The following is a 26,217-nucleotide window of genomic DNA, read 5'->3' as shown; positions in this document are numbered from 1 at the left end:
TTCGTGCATCAAAGAGTTTTGTCAAGAAAGTAAAAAGAAAGCTGCACAATTGGAAGCAATATTTGGAAACAACATATCAGATAAGGGTCTAGTATCCAGAATGTGCAAAGAGATTGTTCAACTCAACAACAAAAAAGACAAACAATCCAATTAAAAAATGGGCAAAAAAACATGAACAGACACTTCTCAGAAGAGGAAATACAAATGACTAAAAGGCACATGAAAAGATGCTCAACTTCCCTGGCTATTAGGGAAACGCAAATCAAAACCAAATGAGATATCATCTCACATCCACCAGAATGGCCATTATCAATAAAACAGAAAATGACAAGCACTGGAGAGGATGAGGAGAAAGAGGCACACTTATCCACTATTGGTGGGAATCTAAAATGGCATAACTGCTGTGGAAGGCAGTATGGTGGTTCCTCAGAAAGCTAAGTATAGATTTGCCATATGATCCAGCAATACCATTGCTAGGTGTCTATTCAGAGGACATGAGGGCAAGGACACAAACGGATGTTTTCCCACTGATGTTTGTAGCAGTATTATTTACAATTGCCAAGAGATGGAAACAGCCCAGATGTCCATCAACAGATGAGTGACTAAACTAGCTGTGGTATATAAATATGATGGAATATTATGCAGCTGCAAGACAGAATATAGTCATGAAGTACGTAACAATGTGGATGGACCTTGAGGACATTATGCTGAGTGAGATTAGCCAGAAACAAAAGGACAAATGCTGTATGGTCTCACTGATATGAATTAACATTAATGAATGAACTTGGAGAATTTCAGCGAAGAATAGAGCACATTAGGAGATAGAAATAGGGTAGATATTGAGTAATTGTAGCTGAAGGGACACAGACTGTGCAATAGAATTAATTGTAAAAATTCAGAAATGGATAGCATAATACTACCTGATTGTAGCACAAAAATGTGAATGAAGCTGAATGTGAGAATAATAGAGGCAGACGGGCTGGGGGCACATATGAAACCAGAAGGAAAGATAGATGATAAAGATTGAGATGGTATAATCTAGGAATGCCTAGAGTGTACAATGATAGTGACTAAAGGTACAAATCAAAACATGTTTTTGCATAAGGAAGAACAAAGAAATGTCAATATAGCAGAATGTAGAAATATTTTAAAACTTCAACTTCTCTGTGAGACTAAACCAAAAAATATTTATTTGGTACAAAATTTATATTTTGACTAGTGCGTTTCCAAAAATATTATATGGACTGGTTAACTGAACACCATAAGTACATGGAACCTTGAATAGGGCATGTAATTTTGTAAGAAGAAGCCCAGATAAATCCCAGAGTAATTTGAACAGTGAATAAAGGACTATTTGCAAAGTCCCCTTGGAGGAATGGCGAGAAAAGGGGAAAATCCAACTTCTCCATTTGGAGAATTCCTGATACTCTTGCAAGCAGTGAGGACAACCAAATCAAAAGGCCAAGCCCTCAATTTTGGAGTTTGTTGATATGAAGCTTATCCCCACAAAGGACAGGCTAAGCCTACTTAAAATTAGGCCTAATAGTCACCCCCAGAGAAACTCTTTTGTTGCCCAGATGAGGCCACGCTCTCTCTCTGCCAACATGGAAAGTGAATTCACTGCCCTCCCCGCTCTACGTGTGACTTGTCTCCCAGGAGTGTAACCTTTTTTGGCAATGTGGGACAGGAATTCTAGAATGAAATGGGACTCAGCATCAAGGGATTGAGAAAACCTTCTTGACTGAAAGGGGGAAGAGAGAAATGAGACAAAATAAAGTGTCAGTGGTTGAGAGATTTCAAACAGAGTTGAGAAGTTATCCTGGAGGTTATAAATAGATTATCCTTTTTAGTTTAAAGTGTATTAGAGAAGCTAGAGGGAACTGCCTGAAAAGTAGAGTTGTGTGCCAGTAGCCATGTTTCTTGAAGATCATTGTATTATGATATAACTTTCACAATGTGACCGTGTGATTGTGAAAACCTTGTGTCTGATGCTCCTTTTATCTACAGTATGGACAGATGAATAAAAAATATGGATTAAAAATAAAAAAATAAATAATAGGGGGAAAATGTAAAATAAATTGTGTAGATGAAAACACTAGTGGTCAATGGGGGGAGAAGGTATGGTATGTATGAGTTTTTTCTTTTTTCTTTTTGTTTGTTTTTCTGGCATGATACATATAATCTAAGAAATAATCATGGCAATGAATATACAACTATGTGGTGATAGTGCAAGTGTTCATATGCTAAGAATGTTCACATTGGTAGGTTGTTTTGTTTCATCAAGAAAAATTTAAAAAGATACAATAAATTTAATACTAAAGCAAAATAGACAAAATTTTCAAAAAATTCTTTATTTTATTATAAGCAAGTGTAGGCACAGATATTTCATCAATTTTAAAACATACGATTTCAAAGATTTATGAATTTTATGATAACACATGAAATAAACATTTTTACAGATCCCAGTTGATAATCATTAACAGAAGAGAAGAGGTACTACTCTCGGTTCCTCTGAACTTGCATTGCTCCTACCACCCAGAACCACTTAAATAACACTTACATGAGCTGTTTTTCACAGATATACCGCTTTTTTTCCACACAGTTTTCATCCAAAACACCTCGGTTTGAACTATATGACATGCAGCTTCCTGGGTTTGGAGTTAGATGGATTGAAAATCTGTAAGGAAGAAGACAATGTTAACATATGGGGAGAGATAATGTGAATGATTGGGAATGCTTCTTTTATCAAATGATAGAACTTTTATAAGCATGTTTGAATCAGATATTATTATACAGCATCAAACATTCATTATTTTTCTTTCGATAACCACAGTATTCCAGGTTTCAGAATACATCGTTACAGAATATTTAGTTATTTCCCCAATAATCTAAAGTCTTGAGAACAGGGACTTTAGTTGTTTTTGGTGCTTTTGTTTATAGTTTTAATGTGTGATACGCTGCATTCTATCTTGTTTTAAGATTTTTGGTTGATTTAGTCTAGCAAACTGAATAACAGCATAAAATCTGTTATTATATGAGATTACAAATTCCATGAACATGACATGCGAAGGTTAAATATATACAGAAGATAAGCCTGGGATATTTGAAACATTGTGAGTATGCTGAGAATTTGGGGCTCCTGCAGATTAAATAAAGGAATGCATACACTGCTTTTTCTGGACTGCCTGAACTATGAAATCAGAGATGCAGCTTGCACAGATGCATCTTCGTGTTGGTCCTAAAGGAAAATGAGATAATGGGTACACCAAAATTTTATGAGCACAAGAACAATAATTTCATGTCACTTGAGCATAAACTGTAATGCCCTGGGTGAGGCTAAAATTGTGATTATGTTGCACTTATTCTCTTTTCTCATGCCTGAAACATTCCTTTGCTCCTCAATCCTCACCGCACCAATCAGATCTAAAGTTAATTTCATGCAAAAAAAAAAAAAAAAAAGACATATGAATGACAGAAATTTACAGATTAGAAGAGGGAGTGGAGCCATCTTCCCATAACCAGGCGCCTCTGGCATCATTGTAAGAGAGCCCAATCCAGTAAGAATATTGAAGAAAGTTTGCAAAACCCTGATTGGAAACAGAAACAAACCGATTAACGTAATCTGCATTGATTCTGGGAAAAGAAGTCAGTGTCCCAGCATCACACCCAGACTATCAATCACAGAAACTAAAAGCTCTGTAAACTTCTAACTTAAAGTACATAATCACATGCCTCTTATTCGTCATTTATCAGTCCATTCGTTTAAGGAGAAAAAAACACTGCTTGATATCATTCTCATCACAAGGAATCAGAAATCCCAGCCTCAGAACTCCCAAAGAAACATTATCTTACGGGACGAATATCATGGGTTTAACCTTCTCAAACGGCATTCAACACTGTTTCTGTATACATCTGGAACACCTTCCCATTTTCATAAGAAGTGGGCAATTTTTGTGGTCATAGTCTCCATATTTACCCTACATTGTATCTCAGAGAGTTGGTAACAGCTGCATATTGACTAAGCAATTTGTAAATTCAATTAAAAGGAACCAGAATGACAAAGCTGTTTTGTTGGTTCTTTGACTTAAATGAATATAATTCTTCTTTGAATTTTCCTGAAAGGTTTTTGCAATTTATCTGGCATCTTGGTTTTATCCCAGTGATGTAAATCTTTGAGGAATTGTATGTGGGTTTTATAATAATTGTTTCAAGGTACAGGGAATTAATATGCATTTGCTCAAATATGTCATCTATTTACAATCTGATTGTTAAGAACTTGATCCAAATTATTCAATTTACTTAGATATTATATTTTCCCAAAGAACATGTGGGAAACAGCAGTAAGTACAGACCAGTTCATCTCTGCTTTTCAGCTGAAGTAGGCTGGAATTCTGAGAAGCACAGAAATCTCTACTTTCTGTCCAAGATTTGTATTCATCAGACAAGAAGTAACAGTTGCACAGGTACCCAATCCACTTTTCTCTGCAAGAACAGCAGTCAGAGCCTGAGGGTAGGGGTGGGGGGCGGAATACAACATGATTGATTACATTGGAGATTTAATAATTTTTCACTCTTTTCTTATTTAAAACATTTGCTTTTTATTCAGTTTTTTCAACAAGTAATCTTTGATAATCTACGTTAGATGCTATTTTCTGTTGGTATAAATCTGAATCAGGCAGACATGATCTTTTTCTTCATGGGGATTGTATTCTAGAAATAGAATTGAGTATATCGAATGGTAATTTGATAAGTATACAAAAGAAATTCAGTATGATAAAACAATAGGTAGCAAAGCATGGGATGGCAAGAGATTAGAAGAAATGTATTTGACTAGGAAACCTAAAGCTGAACTCCACCAAATAAAAAGGAATTAACTGGATAAAGAGATTTAAAGGAAGACGTCGTTTCAGCATATATCCTGAGACAGTAAGTAATACTGAGCTGCCTGGGTATGTAGGGATTAGCATTGCATAATTCTGGGCACTATATTCTGAGGCATAAGTACCAGCAGATGAGAAGGAAGAAAGAGAAGAAAGTCTGGGCTATGAATAAACACCTACCTTCCTGGAGTTCTAGGGTGAGTCCTGGAGGCAATGTGGGCTGAATGTTTTGTTTAGTATAGGCTATATGGAATGATTAGAAATTTAGGTAGTTAGGTCCAGCTGTAAGTGTATCTATGAAATAATAAAGCATTACACATTAATAAAATATAAACTTCATTAAAAATGATTTAACCACAGTTTTGATCCTGGCAAAGATTTACAAATTTTACAAATAACTTACAATGTTTCCACAAAATTCCCAAAGTGATCATCAACCAAAGGCACATTGCTCCTAATGTCCCAGAAATCAAACTCCATGGAGCGATCTGAAAAGCTGTAACAAAAAGACAACGGACAAAGATCTAAAGAACAAACACAGGGATTGAGTTCTTAAGGTAGAAATCACTGAAAACCCAGGAGATTTTTAGTTACAATTTAGGGATATTTAAAGGAATCTTTCATTCTCCAGGTCCTTGAATTGATAACACAGTCACCAGATCAATGAGCCACTGAAAAAGGAAATCATTCCATTCAGGATCCGAATCAATGCCGTAATTTGATTTAGTTTACTTTATTCTTCAAGACTGTATCCATATTGTTTCTTCTTTTTTAGCTCTATTTCCAGAATACAGTAAAGAGAAAATACTACTTATGTAATCTTATTTTTAAATGGACAATGAAGTTTAGCAATCTGGTGTTAAAAGAGAACACCTAGCGATGCCTTATGGATTACATACTTGATATTTACTTTCATTCTCTCAACAAAATCAGAGGTAGGTACTATTTTTATTAGATTCATGAGAAAATTATAGGTGCAAGAAGAGTGTTATTTTCTCAAGGCATCAAAGCTAGTAGTTATCCAAGTCAGAAATCAAATTCAAGCTTGTCTAAGTTCAGTCTTTCATTTAACATACTCTGCTATTGTTACTCTCAGTTACACTATTTGAGATTGTTTCTTGCTACTCTCAATGCAAACTCAGCTCTGAAAAACGTCTAGCTGCTCATTGCTTTATAGTGGCATTATAGGAAAGAGGAGAGAGAGAGGTTCTATATCCAATACATGGGCAATAATTTACCAAGCTGCGTACCTTTCATAGACCAAGAACATTACATCTGCTCATACCCCATCTATCTGTTTATGCAACTTTGAGCCCAAAACAATCTAACTCGGAAACACTTCATTACATCAGTGCATTCCCAGGAAGTGATCTGAATGGTTTTGGAATGACACAACTCAATTTGTAAATTTTTTAAAGTACACTTTTAAGCATTGTGTCACGCATATTTAGCACTTTCCAATTAGTTCTATTCTACAATTATGTTGATCATAATAAACAAGGTAATTTAGAGACTTTTATGCATTCACAATATAGAGATATACATATCAGAAGCTGCTCTTTAAACCTGTTAGAGAAACTACAGAAATGCTTTCTTAACTAAGGCATTACAATAAATGCAGAAAGTGCTTCCACGTGGCAAGCCTAAAAATATTCATATTTCGCTTCATGCACTGCCCTGAAGTTAGCCATACCCTTAAATACTTTATGTTTTTTTTTCTTTTTAAAATTTTCTGATTAGGGTTGCACACACCTGCCATGAGAAATGGTGTTCCAAAGTTGATGCAGGAAAAGTTTGATTAGCGCTTGAAGAGCGGTGCTGGACGTCCGAGTTCAGCTAGAAGGTAAGGAATCCGAAAGATGCATATGAAGAATTTAAGATAAAGAAAAAAAATTGTGTTCTTAATAATGTGTTGAATCATCTATTGGTGAGTCACATATGTATATGATGAGGAAGAAGCAGTACAATTACTGGCTTGCAAAATGTTCCGGGTACCACAATACAGGAAATTCTCTGTGTACTTTCGTAATAGGAACACTTTATTTGGCAGAAAACATGAGAAAGGGTTTCTTTAATGTTTGAACCTCAATCTTTACAACTATGTTGAAAAAATGGAAAAAAGATGGAACAACAAAAAAGTAAATTTATTTTGTGCAATTAAGTTTTAGACATAATTTCCCTCTTTTCATTATAGCAAATTCTATTATTTACCTTGTCCCAAACACAATATAAAGCACTTTACATATATTAACTCATTTATTTCTCAAAAAAGCTCCATATAGAAGATACTATGGACAATCTCATAAGGAAGATTCTAGGGATACCTAATGATAAAACCAAGGCAGAGAAGGGCGAGGTAATTTGCCCAGGATTCACTAGATTTGAACCCAGGCAATCTTGCTCCAGGGCACACATGCAGTATATTTCATTCCAAGCCCATCTCTCCGTATATATTTTATGTAGATTTTCCTTTCTTCTCTTTTGCCTAGAGTAGTTGTTCTTTTCCTCATCTTTGTGTTTCCCATTCCTGCCTCATTAACCCGTCCAAGGCAGGCAAAGTTCAGATAGGCAGAACCAGGAGTGTCTTCACATTACTAGTACACACACACACACACACACACACACTCAACTCACACTCTAAACATGCCTCAGCTGATATAAGCTTACATTTCAGTGACATACTAGCAGTAACCTTAAAAGCTTTCTTTAAGCTTCAATGTTCCATTTCCTAGAGTCTTTTGAACTTGATTACAGCTGCCATCATAACCTTGTTTTAATTATTGTAATTTTTCACTGTGCTATCTTATTCAGATAAAATATTGATATTTTAATTTGCATCTTTTTATTTTCAGAAGAGGACTCTAGTGGAGATTTCAAATGTGAGGTGGAAAGGTAGACTAGCATCTTTGCAGTAGAGGTCTTAATCTATGATTTAACATCTACAAATGCAATCAACCTGCAGCCTCATGCAAAAGCAGACTCCAAAATAAGTTTTTGTGGTTTTCTTAAGGCTTTGTAATATTATTTATGAACATTTTTTTCTAATATGGACTGGTTATCCAAGTATCAAACAAACAAAAAGAAATCAACAACAGTGGCTTGATTTTTCACTTTCCAAGAAGTCAAAAGTTTTCCATCTGAATTGTTTGCATTTTGTGCATAGAGTCATCTTCATTCAACCACAATATTGCTAAAATCTAGAACTTTACCAGAGAATATGATCTTGAAAATTCCTTCATCCTATTTTAATGGAAATCCAAGTTAAGAGATGTGATAATTATAAATGGTGCTTTGACTCATTCGAAGTCTATCCTGTCTCAGTTTTAATTTTGGACAAAGCCAAATCAATTGAAGCTCCCTAATTTTGCCCACAGTTTGCCTCATGTAAAAATGGGCTAACTGAATAGCAAGTTAGGATTTTGCTTTCATCTCTTTTGGGGAATGGTACAAATTTGTGAGAACTGTGATAGAATATGGACTAAGGATTATTACTACCTTTCTAACACAAACAGGACTTCTATTAGGGAAGTTACTCTAAGTTTTCAGAACCACGCTTGGTGAGAGCTAAAATAAGCATTGTATTCTTTTTCTTCTAGTTCACGGATCAACCAATCTATCTAGCTCTTTCTTTTTAACTGTCGTGTTTTCATATATCCTAATATGTATATTAATAGCTAGATATATAGATATATAAACACAGAGATACATGTACATCTCTGTGTGTGTCTGTGTATTTACACCTCGCTTTAATTATTTTTTGAACTACCAATCTGATTAATTCCTTTTTGTGCATGAGCAGTTGAATTATTTTTGCTCAACAAAATCCTTGAACTCATCTCTATTTGTAGCAGATGAGTCATTGCCTTGCCAATATATATTGGAAAAAATATATATATACTCCAAGCTGCCCTGACTATACATCACAATTATTGTACTAATGAAATTATTGGCAATGCTGGCTCTTGGGTAAAATCTCTCATTTTTGTGAATCTGATATATCAATCCAATCCTTTGTCTAACCTCTTTGAGGAATTAAGCTTTTGTTTCCACGTGGATAATGAGAACCATATACCATACACTACTTAGCACTCATCTCCACTTGTAAGTGGGGTTATCATTGTTTTGTTCAAGTACCTTGGAATTTTTTATGCACTTTGGTAGATTTCTGCATGTCTGCCTACAGGCATTTTTTCCTCTAGAACTGCTGAAAGTTTTCATGCCCTCATGCCAATGAATCTCAGATTTGAAATATAAATGTCCTGTTCCTTTTGCTTGTCTAATATGCAAGAACTATTCAAAGAATCATGGTTGGAAAAAGAAATCTGTAAAAAAGTAGTTCCACATCCCAAAGATTTGGGTAAAATTCCTCTGATATGAGGGAAAGAAGAAAAACATTATGGAGGAGGGGAGAGGGAAGACGAAAGAGAGAGATTAGAGAAGCCTGGAATGAGTGGTACCAAGATAAATGAACCATAATTTGAGAAGGGAGGCTATATTTGGTGACACTTGTCCTCCACTCAAACCATCATTCACCTTCACTAATATCCTGAATCCATGAGGGAACTGAGGAAACACCTGAGGACATTCTTCCCTGCATATGAGTGAGTATCACGCATTTCTTTTTCACAGCAGATATTTTCGCTGGTCACATCAGTACCCAGTGCAGATAGCACCTATTCTACTAACACCACCTACATTCTTATGTCCCTTCAAATTCACGAATGTTGTAATATCCCAGGAAAAACAGAGGATGGAACCCTAACGATAAGGAGGCCAAGAAAATCTCTGAACATTGTTTGGCTGAACAAAAGAAATCAAGAAGTCCAGTTTTCATCCTGGGCTGGAAGATGAATAAAACACCTCCCTATGCCTTTGTAGAGAAAGCAGGTGGGTGTGGAGAAACCAGAATGCGAATGGGTTGCCCTTTGGGGCAAGGACAGGATGGCGACAGGTAGGACAGAAAATTGTTCATTCTCATATGCTCTTCTGTTCAATGAGTTTTAAAGCAATTATTTGCTGTACTTTTATTTTAAAATGGAAAATTAAGCAAAAACTATTTGATTCTCCAAAAGCATAATTTGTCATTTATGTTAAGTAGAGATTAAACGTTTTGAAGTCAGTAGTTTCCAACCTGTGTCACTTACCATATAACTGAAGTTCATCTCTCCTCATTCGCTTTATTCAAGTGTGAAATGGTTCTAGTCTGACCATCACATTAAGCTTGCAGCATGAAAACCAAATGAAGGATGTATGACTCTTCTGATCTAGGGAAGTTACTGGGAAAGGTGCAAGTGTTACCTTGTCTTCATTTTAATGAGACAAAATTTTGATGGAGACCTGGGTTCTCTCTGATTCCCAGAATTCCATCATTTCAGTTAGAGAGTAGGAATTAATCAACATTCTTAAACCAGATTAACCCATAGTCTCATTTAGGACATGATGTAAAAATACATGAAACATTTTTAAGCAGAACACTCTGAATTTCATTGTTAGACTTTCATCGAGTCCACCTTTGAACAAATTAGTTGGTTATTACTAAGGAGAAGACCACCTCGGTAGCTGTAACCTAGTGAAGAAATATTGGACAATGGGAAGGCTGATGATTTTCAGTTCTTATACAACACGCTGTTTTGGTTTGATTTCTGGTATATTACTTAAAATCTTTGCAGTTATAATTTTGGGTTTTCTATACCATCTTCTCTTTTAAACAAGCTTGGTATCATTTGATAATTGCTATATCAACTTATTGTTAGAAATTCACTGAAAGTTATTGTGACAGGAAAACTTGTTAAAGAAAATATCTCCTTTTGGCATCTACCCCTAATTAAAAATACCAAGAGAACTATATCCCACCTAAAGAAATAAACAGATATTGACACTGTCTAATAAGTAATTTATAAAGTAAAATGTCTAAAAAAATGAAGTGTTCATATGTTGTTATAATTGGTAACATGTATTTTGGCTAAAACATTGTACTTCTCCAATCATTAGGGTACAGAGAAGTTATAAAATCGAAATGAGAAAAATGCTACTTGCTTTAAGTTTCTTAATTTCATCCATTAATATCTTTTCTTTAGTAAGTCAGCATGGTAGGGGACTTAAGCAAGGTGTTAGAACCCCATGAAAGCTGCAAAGAACTTGGCTGCAGCTACTCTCTGTCAATCCCCATGTGGCTGGAAAAACTTTCTCTGTGGTGAGCTGTTGAGTATGCCTTTGGGTTTTCTTTCTGAAATATCAAACTTATCTGGTAAATTGGTCACATCTTGAAGGTTAAATCTGAAGCACTTTTACTAAAAAGCAGTAAAATGACACTGCCATCAGACAAAATGTCTTTCTTTAACTTTCGACAATGAATGTCCACACTGGAGAGCTCTAAGCTCGGGTATCTGCTGATGAAACTGGGGTATCAAGAAAAAGACACTAGAAAGAAAAAGGGATTCACTAAGCAAGAATAGTAATAAATAGCAAGAATGGTAAGAAATATCAAACAGGAGATTAATAATCAGATACATTAAAATCTGTCAATCTAAACACCTCATCTTTTAACTCTTGTGAGAAAGCTCTCATCTTGTGAGTGTTAATGTATTTACACATTTCCAAGCTCCGGTAGTGTGAAATAAATAGGAAAAAAAGAGCCTATCTGTCATGCTCGGACCTGTAATGAAGGTGAAAGCAAGGCTGCAAAAGAATGAGAAGAAACACGAGTAAAGTCAAAGAGTGGGGACAGGGGGTCAATGACTGAAGCAGTCAAAGACCCTGTCTTCTTTTTCCACTCAGCCTTTAGTGATGAATCATAACAGAAAGTGCATGCATGCTTATTTCTGATTGTTCTTACCACAATGTAGATTTCTTGCTTAATGTTTAATCTTTACTCACAACTCTTATGGGGAAAGAATGGTCTGAGGATAGAGCCCAGTGTGTTTTCTGTTCTCTCCCAGGGCCTCAGAACAGGCCTTTGGGCGGTTTGCCACCATCTGGCAAAACACAGCGCACTGTGCTCGGCTGTTCTCCTCCTGGTTAAGCTCAGCCACGTGCGCTCCTTAGACTGAAGGCACCACACTTATCTAAAGGATTATTGTAACATACTATATTTTGTTCCATAGTTCTTCCTTAGAGAAGTGATCTATAATCGATTAAATGGACTAATTTTCTATAAAATTTATCATAATTTTTATGTCTATTGTATGTCAGACTTTGTGTTAATATTTTGCATGCATTACTTTATTTAACCTTTGTAGCACCTGTGAGATTGATAAGATTTCTTCCTAAATTTCATAGTTGAAGACACAGAGGTTTATGAAAGAGCCATGCCCAGTTTCCTAGCTAGAAATGGCCAAGTTAAGACTACCACTAACTCAAGTGCATCTTATTCTAGAGAGATCAAACTTTGGGATCCATTTTGCATACTTCTAAGAAAATGATGTATCATTTAGCCTCAATTATACTGATAACTTTGAGTCCCCTTTTAAAGTTAGATATATAAATAACCACAAATATATTCAATGTGTATTTATTATGTACTAAACCTAATTTGCATATATATGTATATATATCCACATATATATGCATACACACACACTTGGTAATTTACGGTCTGATTTTTTTTATGATATAAAATCCAGATTTAGACAGCTGTTAAAATTTAGAAACACAATAAAATTTTATTAACACCATAAGGGAAATGTATACAACATGCTCTGAGATAGTAGAGCTATATATTTTAATTTTGTTACATGAGACGAGGTAGAAATTATGTATGCTTTGGCGGAGGAAAAAACTGTTTTTGTCACATTAAGGAAATTGATTTTATCCTATTATCTTTAGATGGTCAACACTTTTTACATCTTACATAGTGTTTATTCAATATGAAGTTTTCCTGATTATAGAATTCATCAGAGTGCAGAATGCTGAAAAAGAAACACAAGTATCTTGTTTATTTTCTTTCAGGTCTTAAAATATATTGACTCTTTTATTTTGGACATTGCTTTGCCTGAGAAAAGTGAATGTTGAATGCTGTTATCCTACTATGGAAAACTGTGAGACTACTGAGTGGCAGGTGGAGGCTTCCAAGAACAAGAGTACAGAAATATTTTCTGTAATATTGCCTTTAAAATGATATGCTAAATATTTTGAAACTGTCTTTAGTTAATCAGAATGACTTTTAACCTTCCCTTTCAAAACTCTGTAGAAAACAGATTAATATTTCACTTATATTGTGATTATGATATGTTCATGAATACAAAGTAAGAACAGCATTAATGGAAAATGGTAGCTAATATCTGAATGGATTTAAAAAATCATATCTTAATCCAGTCAGATATTAAAAGACAAAATTAAATGATTTAGACCTTCACTAATAGTATGATAATGAAAATCAATATTTGTTTTGAAAATATTTCAGACTGAAATTGAAATCTTCAGTTCAGAAACACTTACTGGGTGCCTACTAAGTGCCAGGCACTGTACTGGATGCATCCCTCAACAAAGACAGAGATGCCTGCCTTGATAGTATTTTAATTCTTTTCAGGTCACTTGGGTCAGGACACTATACAATTCAGTTACAATCTTCAGCATAACTGGGTGCCTTTAGGTCATGGGAATCTTCAGCCTGGAACCAAGCATCACTGACAGTTAAGTACCACTGAAACCACTAATAGATGGTTTTATAGGAAAAGAACCCCGATTTGTTTCAAATTCACATTCTTATAAAGGGGGTTAGGGGCTGCAAGGATTGCATGGCCTGAGATGTTTCACCAGGTCATACCGCAGCCTATCCAGCTTGTCTCTCTACACTTAGGAAATACTTAGAATGCTAAGTACCTGCGTTAATGTTTTCTTTAAGACTTTTGAATCAATATCCTGATGTTATTTTTGTCTCAACTCTTTGTTGTGATATTGCTATCAGGTTTAGGTATCAAGGTTAGTCTTGCTTTTTTTTAAAGAACTTGGAATTTCTTTCAATATCATCTTTATAGCACTGGACTATCAAAGTCCTCAAAGTTTTCATAGAATTCTGCTGTGAAATCCTCTGGGTTATGTTCATTTGTTGTGTGTAGTAGTTCCTTAGCATCTTTCTCTATATCTTTGATAGAAATAATTTCATATGACTTTCTATATCTACTGACATTAATTAGGGTAAATGAAAAAACATTTTTTTAGCTAAACACCAGAGTTTATTCAGATTTCCTAGGTTTTAAGTTCACGCTTTTCTGTTCCAGAATCCCATCCAGGCTACTACATTACATTGAGGCATCATGTTTCCTTAGGCTTCTCTTGGCTGTGACAGTTTCCCAGACTTTCCTTGATTTTTTTTGATGACCTTGACAGTTTTGAGTAGTACTAGTGGAGTTTTTATAGAATGCCCCTCTATTGAAATTTGATGTGTTTGTCATTGTGAGCCTGGGTGGAGGTAGAACTCTTTGTAAGGAGACGTCATAGTCTAACACAGTGCTTCTCAACATGGTTCTACTTCCATGCTGTTCACAAGTGCAACACACTTCCACCATAACATCTCTCATTAGATAAGAGATAGAGGGGTGGGGCAGAGCCCTATGAGCATTTAGGAGAGTCTCTGGATATGTGTATAAAGCCTAAAATGGTGCCCACTCCCCAATCATTGAGAAGGATTGCATTTAACCTCCACATATTTCATAACCTATTTGGGTTGTAAAACTTAACAGATGGAAAAACCCCAACTTTCCTGGGCCAAGATGGCTCAGCTTAACAATGTGCGCATTTCAGTTCATCCTCCAGAACAACTACTAAATAACCAGACACAGTACAGAACAGGTCCTGAGTACACATCAGTGACTGGACACACAGCATACCCCAATCTGGACCAGCTGGACTGGCTACAAGCCCCCCCCAATAACCTTGAGTTCCCCAAGCCATGGCGGCCGGCACCCCTCCCCCACAGGCTGCTCCCCAGAGTGGAAAGGAAAGAGATTTTACCAGCAGCAGGGGCTAAGCCCAACCAAACACCAATTGTGGAATTAATTAACAAATTCTTACTACTAAAAATAGGCCCCCAGCTCAGGTGAACCTGGTCAAAGTGGAGGTTGCTCATTTTTGCTCCATCACCCAGGAGCAAAAAGGGGGCAGTGCTGACAGAAAAAGGAAAAAAAAGAAGGAAACAGAGGTTTTTGTGGCTCTGTTTCTATAAAGTCTTGACTGCCTTTCAATACAGTGGGAGGGCTCCTCAGGCTGCAACTGCCCCGGGCATAGGCAGAAACAAACTCATTTGAGGTCTTGTCTGGAGACTGTGCCTTCCCCAGGGGAGGGGTGAGGCCCAACTCAGGCGGATCCCTCTCTCAAGGAATTCAGACACCAGGGCTTGGTAATTTGAAGCCATTAAAACCAGCCTACAACTTCTGTTTCCACCATGCCCCAGCCAAAGTTAAAGGTACCGCATCATCTTATGATGGTGGGACCTACAGGCAGACAAGCACCACATACTGGGCAGGATAAGAAAAGTGGAGTCCAGAGACTTCACAGGAAAGTCTTTCAACCTGCTGGGTCTCACCCTCAGGGAAAACTGACACAGATGACTCTTTCCTCTGATAGTAGGCCAGTTTGGTCTGGGAAAATCCGGCTGCAATCTGTAATACGTAAGTAGACCCTCCCAAGTGTGGGGGGAAAAAGGCACCATACAAGCAGAGCAAAAAACAAGAACAGAAAAGTTCTTCTCTGTTACACAAAACTTAGGCTAGAGGTCCATATAAAGCTGAATTGAATGTCAAAGAACAGATAGACAACAAATTCATCCAGCAAGAAAACCCTAGGTAAAAGAAGGGAAAGCAATCTCCAGAATAAACTAATTAAGGTAATTAAATGCCTAGATACCAGCAAAAAATAATAAATCACACTAAGAAAATTTAAGATATGGCCCAGTCAAAGGAATAAATCAACAATTCAGATGAGATACAGGAGCTGAAACATTTAATTCAGAATATACGAAGAGACATGGAAAACCTCATCAAAAATCAAATCAATGAATTGAGGGAGGATATAAAGAAGGCAAGGAATGAACAAAAAGAAGAAATCGAAAGTCTGAAAAAGCACATCACAGAACTTATGGGAATGAAAGGCACGGTAGAAGAGATGGAAAAAACAATGGAAACCTACAATGGTAGATTTCGAGAGACAGAACATAGGATTTCTGAACTGGAGAATGGAACATCTGAAATCCGGAAAGAAAAAGAAAATATAGGGGAAAAAATGGAAAAATAAGAGAAGGGCCTCAGGGAATTGAAAGACAATATGAAGCGCATGAATATACATGTTGTGGGTGTCCCAGAAGGAGAAGAGAAGGGAAAAGGAGGAGAAAAACTAATGGAGGAAATTATCACTGAAAATTTCCCAACTCTTATGAAAGACTTAAAATTACAGATCCAAGAAGTGCAGCGTACCCCAAAGAGAATAGATCCAAACAGACATACTCTAAGACATTCAATAATCAGAATGTCAGAGGTCAAAGAGAAAGAGAGGATCTTGAAAGCAGCAAGAGAAAAGCAATCCATCACATACAAGGGAAGCCCAATAAGACTATGCGCAGATCTCTCAGCAGAAACCATGGAGGCAGGAAGGCATTGGGGTGATATATTTAAATTATTAAAAGAGAAAAACTGCCAACCAAGAATTCTATATCCAGCAAAATTGTCCTTCAAAAATGAGGAAGAAATTAAAACCTTTTCAGACAAAAAATCACTGACAGAATTTGTGACCAAGAGACCAGCTCTGCAAGAAATACTAAAGGGAGCACTAGAGACAGATACGAAGACAAAAGAGAGAGGTGTGGAGAAGAGTGTAGAAAGGAAGACTATGAGCAAAGATAAAAAGAAGGAAAATTAGATAAGACATATAAAATCCAGAAGGCAAAATAGTAGAAGAAAATACTACCTGTGCAGTAATAACACTAATTGTTAAATGGATTAAACTCCCCAAACAAAAGACATAGACTGGCAGAATGGATTAAAAACCAAGACCCATCTATATGCTGTCTCTACTCACAGGACATGAGAGCAAGGACACAAACAGACATTTTCACACCAATGTTTATAGCAGCATTATTTACAATTACCAAGAGATGGAAACAGCCAAAATGTCCATCAAAGGTCAGGTGGCTAAACAAACTGTGGCATATACATATGATGGAATATTATGCAGCTGTAAGACAGAATAAAGTTATGAAGTATGTAACAATATGGATGGACCTTAAGGACATTATGTTGAGTGTTTAGCCAAAAGCAAAATGACAAATACTGTATGGTCTCACTGATATGAACTGACATTAGTGAATAAACTTGGAATATTTGGTTGGTAACAGAGACCATCAGGACATAGAAATAGAGTAAGATATTGGATAACTGGAGCTGAAGGGATAGAGATTGTGCAACAGGACTGAATATAAAAACTCAGAAATGGACAGCACAACACTACCTAACTGTAATACAATTATGTTAAAACACTGAATGAAGCTGCATGTGAGAATGATAGAGGGAGGAGGGCTGGGGGCATAAATGAAACCACAAAGAAAGATAGACGATAAAGATGGAGATAGTATAATCTAAGAATGCCAAGAGTGTGTAATGATAATGACTAAATGTACAAATCTAAAAATGTTCTTGCATGAGGAAGAACAAAGGACTGTCATTACTACAGGGTGCCGAAAATAGATGGTAATTAATATTTTAAAATTTCAACTTATGTGTGAGACTAAATCAAAAAATGTTTATTTGGTACAAAATTTATATTTTGACTAGTGCATCTCCTAATATAACTTATGTAGATAGTTGGTTGAACAACATAAGTACATGGAACCTTGGGTAGGACATTAGATTTTATTGGTTCACCCAGAGTGATGTTCCGATGAATCCCAGAGTGATTTGATCAGTAAGTGGAGAAGTATTTGCACAGTCCCCTTCAGGGAATGGTGAGAATGGGGGAAAATTCAACCTCCCCAAGTAGAATTATTGATATTCTCACAAGCAGTGTGGACAACCAAAGCTATAGGCTGAGCCCCCAGTTTTGGGGTTTGTTCACATGAAACTTAGCCCCACAAAGGGTAGGTCAAGCCTACTTAAAATTAGGCCTAAGAGTCACCCCCAAGAGAACCTCTTTTGTTACTCAGATGTGGCCTCTGTCTCCAGCCAATGCAACAAACAAACTCACCATTCTCCCCCTGTCTATGTGGGGCATGACTCCCAGGGGTGTGGACCTTCCTGGCAATGTGAGACAGAAATCCTCGAATGAGCTGACACTCAGCATCAAGGGACTGAGAAAAACTCTAGAATGAGCTGAGACCCAGCAACAAGGGACTGAGAAAAACTCTAGAATGAGCTGAGACCCAGCATCAAGGGATTGAGAAAACCTTCTTGACCAAAAGGGGGAAGAGTGAAATGAGACAAAATAAAGTATCAATGGCTGAGAGATTCCAAACAGAGTCGAGAGGTTATCCTGGAGGTTATTCTTACGTATTAAATAGATATCACCTTGTTAGTCAAGATGTAATGGAGAGGCTGGAGGGAACTGCCTGAAAATATAGAGCTATGTTCCAGTAGCCATGTTTCTTGATGATGATTGTATAATGATATAGCTTTTGCAATGTGACTGTGTGATTGTGAAAACCTTGTGTCTGATGCTCCTTTTATCTACCACGTAAACAGATGAGTAGAACATATGGAATAAAAATAAATAATAGGGGGAACAAATGTTAAAAAAATTCAGTTTGAAATGCTAGTGGATCAATGAAAGGGACGGGTAAGGGGTATGGTATGTAAAATTTTTTTTTTCTATTTCTGTTTTTGTTTTATTTTTCTGTTGTCTTTTTATTTCTTTTTCTGAATTGATGCAAATGTTCTAAGAAATGATCATGATGATGAATTATGTGATGATATTGTGAATTACTGATTATATATGTAGAATGGAACGAGCATATATTATGGATGTTTGCATTTGTTTCTTGTAATTTCTTTTTAATTAAAAAAAAATTTAAAAAATTAACAGATGAATAGTCCCATATAAGTTTGGTCTCTAGAAGACAAGTGTACTTGTAGAAGGTATCATAATAAGTAAACATTTTCTCTTATTTGATTAAATTGAAAAAAAATTGCCTTTTTTGTTGTTTTTTTTTAAAAATCAGTATTGTAGTTTACATATTTATGTGAAATTCTCTACTACATTAAAATATGTTTCTATATATATATTTTCTTTCTTGTGCATTTATTATTTTACTCTGTGGCTCGTTTTTCTTGAATTTTAAATTAGAATATATCCATTTTATGAGAGCTTCTGATGTTTTCTTTGTGTCCTACTACATGATCAATCTTTGTCTTTCAAATAATATATAATGATTTATGTGCTTCTTATTCAACTTTATGTTTGGGAAATTACCCCATACTCTGTGGGGCAGTATTTGTTCATTCTTATCACTAAATTACAAGCTGATTTATTTTATTAACTTTACTCAGTTGTTATTTCATTTATATTGTTCTTTCAGTTCGATTTCTTGTTCATTTGCTAGCATCTTTAGATATTATTTCAATCAACATCAAGATTATTGATTGAGAATTTTCTACTTTTGTTTTCAGGCTATGAATTTCCCCCTTAAGAACATTTTTAGCTGCATCTCACAAGTTTTAATGTATCGCATTTCATCATTTCCATTTTAATGTAAATGTGAATGTTTCTTCTCTGATACATTCAAGTTTTTTTCTTAATTTGCAAATACTTAAGGACTTTCTAGTTAGCTTTTTAAAATAAATTTCCTAGCTTAATTCCAGAGGGCAAACTATATATTTTCTCAGTACTTTGTTTCAGTGATGTTAAAATTAATTACTTTTTATACATGACTAATTTTAAATAAATATTCCACATATACTTATTCCTTAAATTACTTGAGGAGACTGAAGAAAATTGTTGAGTCCAGTTTATCAATCAAATCATACTTTTTGGATTTTTTTCTTTTAGGTATTTTATAACTGCACTAATTTTAATATACTTTTTAGGTCAATTACTGAGGGAATTGCTTAAAAATCCTTACATAATATTGTTATAGCTACCCCAGATTATTTTTGGTTAATGTGTGCTTATTATATATTTTTCTATTTTTTTATTTTTCAAACTTGGATGTAAGTTATACCTCTTACAATTATTGTACTGTAGACTTTAGTGGAAACTGACAACACAAATGGATCATTGATTTCCTTTACTATTGATTAAAATTGTTAATATACTTGCTCTTATATCTGCCATTTTACTATCTCTTTTTATACTCACTCCTTCTTTTGCATGTTCTTTCTACTCTCCACTCTTAACACCTTGTTGATTATAATAATTTTTGCTTAATTTATTATGCATTTTATATATTATAATTATTTATGTTTTTCACTATTATTATTCAAGACCTTCATTAAACAATTTAGTAGTTATATGATGTATTATTATCATTTGAATATTAACTGAGAGATTACAGCATTGTCCCTTGACCTATTAGAGTCTTATATGAGTAGTTTGATCTACTTATATGAGTAGATTTACACATTGTAGCTTTCCTGTGCTTTGCAACTACATATCTGCAACTATAACTATAATTATTAGACTGTAAATTTATAGGCAATGAGAAAACTTCAGCAGAGGTTAATCACACTTACTATCAGAGACTAAAAGATATTCAAATATTGAAATTTTAAGGCACAAATTTCAAATAAGTCTAAGTGTTTAACCTAATAAATAAAGAAGAATGAACAAATAAACATGGACTAAGAGATTTTTAAATACAATAAGGACTCTGTAAGTGAAAAATAGAGTAATTTGTATTAGAAATCATTGTTTAAATAAATTCTAAGGAATATATTTGTCATTGAGAGATAAAGATATCAAAATGAAGTTCTATGGTATAAAAGGTAAATTTGAACACATCTAGTGTTAATGATGTGAGTAAATCGAAACAAACAGTGACTATATAAAACAATAATAGTTATTTGCTGAATTAAAGGCTAAAATGCAGGGCAATAGTTAAATGAAGATATAAGTCAATAACAAAATGTAATTAGCAAACCACCTTTTGGAATTGTAAGACACTTCTAATCATGGCTTGCCTTTGGAGAGCTGATAGAGTCTCATTGTTTTTTATATCATCTCAACTATGATAATTTTTTTTTCCAGCTCAGATTTCTCTCCTGTACTCCAGAGACCTGAGTCCAATTTCCTATATGTTCTCACCATGTGGATATTGAATAGATTCATCAAACACAACCTATTCAAAACTGAAATCCTCATCTTTTTTCCAACAACATTTTACCCTCACAGCCTTTCCTAAATCAATTGACCTTGAAGAATTTGTTAAAATTTCAGGGATTGTTTTTCCTCACCTTCTTTTATGGCTGTTTGCACTTTTTCCTGTGCTTTGCAAAAGGTGAACTTTAACATGTGTGTCTTTTGTTCATAGAAAGACTTACCACCTCTTTGGTAGCCAGTTCTACAGAGAAGCAGTTTTCTGTTCTGAAACTGAATTGATTAAGCAATGGATTATTTTAACAGATTCCACTACGTGAGTGTTAGAAAAGCTGATTCCTATTTCAACAGAGATTTACACATTGTAGCTAAGATTGCAATGGACAGAAGAAGCACTAGGCAAATGGTCCACGGAAGACCTGCAATGAATTTCCACTAAGAAGGCAGAGAAAGGAGTCATATAAAGAGATGACTAAATCCTATGATATCCATTTCTAAGTGTTTATTCAGAGTGCTGCTTCTCTACAGATGGAGAAAGCCACAGAGGATATGGATTACACCCTAAAAATCGAGAAAACTGAGATAATCTACAAAGCCTCTATTGAATTCAAAGGGCAACCAGATGAGCTGACTTCCAAAGAGGTGATGTGGCCTTCAGAAAAGAGAAGGAATGCACACTCAGATTCATGTTTTTCAAAGCACAGCAAGAAGAGGGAGCCGCCATAATAGCAAGTAGGGGGAAAAATGTTCCTGAAATTTGAACAAATTCTTCAAGCCCAAGTTCAGACTATCATGAGATTTTAGAATCCTTTGAAGCCATGAACCAAGGGGAGATCACATCCACTTGCAAACTTTTTGCTATGGGCATCACAGGAAAGAGAGGGGGAGAGTAGGAGACTGAGAGACCCCTTTCTGTGGCACAGTCCACAGGGTAACCAAGATTTCAGGGTTTGATGGATGAGAGAAATATCCACACTCTGGGCCCCGCCTGGGTGAAAAATAGAGATTGACTGCTCTTGGGAGAAGACAAAAAAAAACAACCGGGGGCCTCATGCCCTGGTTCCAGGACCCAGCATAGATCAGCTACCACTGGCATTCCAGGAGAAGTCCAGCTGCTGCCTACTAGGAGAAATAGAATACCAACCTGCTCACACCCTGCACGGACAATAGGCAAAAGAAATCTGTTTCTAGTGGAGGGGAAGAAAATCAGCTCATGCTCAGGACCCTCTAATGATACAAAGCAGAGGACATCAGGTCAGGGAAATGCAGGAAAACCTCTTCTTTGTGACATTCTACTGAAACAAGACAGAGTTGAGATGCCTAAGGGGGAGGGACAGGAAATCTGCCCATCTGAGTCATAGACTGGGCTCTGAGTGAGACATATTTTCCAAAGATAAAGCAGTGAAGACCAGTTCTAAGTTGGACAAGATATTGTAATTTCTAGAAGGTAATTTGAAATATTCATGATTTTATAGTATAAAGCATCTAAGGGGGAAAGGTACAAATCAGCATGGAGCATTTCATTAGAGAAACAACGTTATAAGAGCAAAACAGAATGAATTAATGAAAAACATGGTATCGTTAAAAACTTCAATTGCTGCATGGACTTGTCAATAGACTCAACACCAGATGAAAGACTGTCACTAGTGATCATAGTGATGATATTTCCTTCTGGCTATTCTAAAACTTGAGATGCTATAAAGAAATACCCATACAGTGAGTCAATACTCACAGTAATTTGTTAAATACTAATTTCTGAGCTACACCTCCTCCCTGTCATTTGATCTTTCTCTCAATATTGAGGGATATCTGGGCAATGACTATTTTAACTTTTTCATGCTGGAAAGTTGTGTCAACCTTATGGGTTAGAAGAATAAGACTGATTGATGTTCTTGGAGAGACCCGTACCTCTGGTTTACCATCCTTTCTGGCATAGGATCAATCTGGTGGACTTAAGTTTCTGAAAAACAAAGTTATTATGAAAACCATTTATAGAGGCTTAGATAGAGCCTAGAGCACTCCCTAATGTTTTCAGGAATACTGTTGATTGGGGCTTGGCATACTGTGCTAGTTTGCTATATCCAACTAAAGCTAGCATAAGAGTAACCTCCAGAATGACCTCTTGACTCTATTTGGAATCCCTTAGCCACTGATTAGACAGGCTTTTTGATACACAAATAACAAAGAGTACTTGTTTCATTCCAATACTAAGGGAGGAAAATGGGGTGCAGGGAACAATCAATGTCCTTCCTCTAAAGCAATGATAAAGCTGGTAAAAATCTCTCAGACCCAACTTTTTGGGAACTCTAAATTTAATACAAATCTACAAAAACCAGAAGAATGTGTAATAAAGAACCGTGCACATCCAGGGCTAGACATATGCTCATGAAAGACATTGAAAGACCCTAGATTTCACCTCTGGCTGATCTTTATTCTCTACACAATCAGGAAGCAAACACAGAGGCTGAAGTGTAAGGGGGAGGTGTGAGCATTGATTGACTGATCTAATACAGAGCCAACCTACGAAGACTGAGTTTTTGTTGTGTTTTTTTTTTTCGCTTTATTGTTGTGTGTGCTTATTTTTTAACTCCAGGCACTTAAGTATATGTCTATTAAATAACTAGTGGACAATAAGCTAGCTGAACAGATGTTATAGTGACTGCACATGACAAAGAAGACAGTCTTTAGAAAAATACTTTAAAAATTCAATGTGTTAAAAAGCTACAGGGCGGGCCACAGTGACTCAGCAGGTGGAGTTCTCACCTGCCATGCCAGAGGACCCAGGTTTGATTCTCAGTGCCTGCCCATGTAAAAAAAGGAAAAAAAAAAAAAAAACACTACAAACCCCAACAGGTAGCAATAACAAGTCTTGAAGAATTTGTGCTTCTATACATTTGCAATGAACAATTGAAGAGAAAATTAAGAAAACATTCCATTTACAATAGTATCTAAACTAATAAAATACCTAGGAATAAATTTCACCAAGGAGGTGTGAGATTTGTGGACTGAAAATTACAATTCATTGTCGAAAGAAACCAAGAGAGTCCTAAATAAACCAAAAGACACCCCTTGTTTATGGGTTGGAAGATTCAATATTGTTAAAACGGCAATACTCCCCCAAAGTTATCTATACATTTAATATGATCCCTACCAAATTATCAACAACCATTTTCATAGAAATGGATAAGTTGATCCTAAAATTTACTTTTAATTTCAAAGGGCCCCAGATATTTAAGACAATATAGAAAAGGAAGAGCAATATTTGAAAACTCAAACTTTTGATTTCAAAACTTTCTACAAAATTACAGTAATCAAAAGTGTGAATTAGCAAAAGGACAGACATTTAGACTAATGGAATAGAAGTGAAAGTACAGAAATAAATCTATTTGTCAATATTCAATGAGGGAACAATGCTATTCAGGGGAGGAAAGAATAGTTTCTTCAACAAATGGAGCTGGAACAACTGGAAATCCACATGCAACAGAATGAAATGGATCCCGACCTTAAACCATATTCAAAATTTTACTTGACTCAAAGACCTAAATACAAAACCTGAACTATAAAATTCTTAGAAGAAAACATAGGTGTACATCTTCATGACCTTTACTTTAGCAGTAGTTTATTAGATATGACACAGAAAACATGAGCATCAAAAGAAAAAAAAAATAAGTAACTGGAATTTCATCAAATCTAAACACTTTTGTGCATCAAAGAATAGAGTAAAAAGTCAACCTACAGAGTAGGAGTTAATATTTACAAATTATATCTCTGAGAAGGGTTTAGTATCCAGAATATACAAAGAACTTTTCCACTCAATAACAAAAAGGCAATGAACCTGTTAAAGGTAAATGGGCAAAGCATGTGAAGAGATATTTTTCCAAAGAAATTATACAAATGGTGCCAACAAGCACATGAAACTATACTCAACCTCCTGTTCCTCAGTCATTAGAGAAATAAAATCAAAAGCAAAATCAAAAGTCTGCAGTACTACCCCAGACATACTAAGATAGCTATAATCAGAAAAGTGGAAATTAGGTTTAGCAGAGGATGTGGAGAAATTGGAAGCATTGTACAATTCATATAATGGAATAATATTCAGCTATAGAAAGAATGAAATACTGATTCATGCTGCAACATATGTGCACCTTAAAATATTATGCTGTGTGACAGATGCCAGACACATAGGCCACATACTGCATGATCCCATTTATATAAAATATCCAGAATAGGCAAATCCATAGATGCATAGAAGAGATGAGTGGCTTTCCTGGGCTAGGAGGGGACGAGGAAAAGGAGTGACTGCCTAGTAGATATGGAGCTCACTCTGAGGATGATGAAATGTTATGGAACTTGAGAGTGATGATGCTTGCACAACATTGTGAGGTTACTCAATGCCATGATTTTTAAACTTTAAAATGGTTTAAATGGTAAATTTTATTTAATATGTATTTTACCACAAATAAAAAGTGACTTTTTAATAACATAGGTATAACTGAAAAAAAAATCTGATCAAGTTATTTTACATAAGTTGTGACCCCAATTTTGTTGAAAGAAAAATATGTACCTCAGTGCAAGGGAAAAAAAAAGAAGAAAATATATCAAAGTATTTATAAGTGTCCTTTACAAATTAAAGAAAAAAAAGAAGATTCTTTCTGTATAAAAAAACTATATTAATGAATGTGGGATTGTAAAAATTACTTCAGTCATGATGAGCTTCTATGTGTCATCAGGCAAAACTGTAACATTTAAAATTCATTTTAAAAATATTTTAGGGGGAGAGGGGGGCCAAGATGGTGGCTTAGTAAGGTGCGTGCGTTTTAGTTCGTCCTCCAGAGCAACTACTAAATAACCAGAAACAGTACAGAACAGCTCCTGGAGCCATGACAGTGACCGGACCCAGTCTGGACCAGCTAGACCAGCTGCGAGTCTCCAAAACAGTGAGTTCCCCAAGCCGCGCGCAGTATCCCAAGCCGCAGCAGCTGGCACCGGTGCCCCTCCCCCACAGGCGGCTTCCCAGAGGGAAAGAGACTCTAACAGTAGCAGAGACTGAGTCCAACCAAACACCAATAGTGGCATTAATAAACAAATTCTGACTACTAAAATT

The 26,217-nt window shown here is 35.7% G+C and overlaps 1 protein-coding gene across 2 annotated transcripts in view; it reads right to left on the bottom strand.

Annotated features, from left to right (window-relative positions):
- Nucleotides 1-2,376: 2,376 nt before the first annotated feature.
- LOC143691496 (natural killer cells antigen CD94-like) overlaps nucleotides 2,377-26,217 on the bottom strand; it is a 66,402-nt gene continuing 42,561 nt past the window's right edge. For both annotated transcript variants that reach the window (XM_077170024.1, XM_077170026.1), the window contains 3 exons: nucleotides 4,353-4,504; nucleotides 3,484-3,587; nucleotides 2,377-2,677 (listed from right to left, as the gene is read on the bottom strand). In XM_077170024.1, the coding sequence (XP_077026139.1) occupies nucleotides 2,557-2,677; nucleotides 3,484-3,587; nucleotides 4,353-4,504 (377 nt within the window). In that variant the 3' untranslated portion in view covers nucleotides 2,377-2,556. The remainder of the gene's footprint in view (nucleotides 2,678-3,483; nucleotides 3,588-4,352; nucleotides 4,505-26,217) is intronic.

The sequence above is a fragment of the Tamandua tetradactyla genome, chromosome 7, assembly GCF_023851605.1.
Source record: "Tamandua tetradactyla isolate mTamTet1 chromosome 7, mTamTet1.pri, whole genome shotgun sequence".
In the NCBI taxonomy this organism is placed as follows: Eukaryota; Metazoa; Chordata; class Mammalia; order Pilosa; family Myrmecophagidae; genus Tamandua; species Tamandua tetradactyla.
The sequence above is the reverse complement of the archived record's forward strand: the minus strand, read 5'-3'. Positions and strand labels throughout refer to the sequence as shown.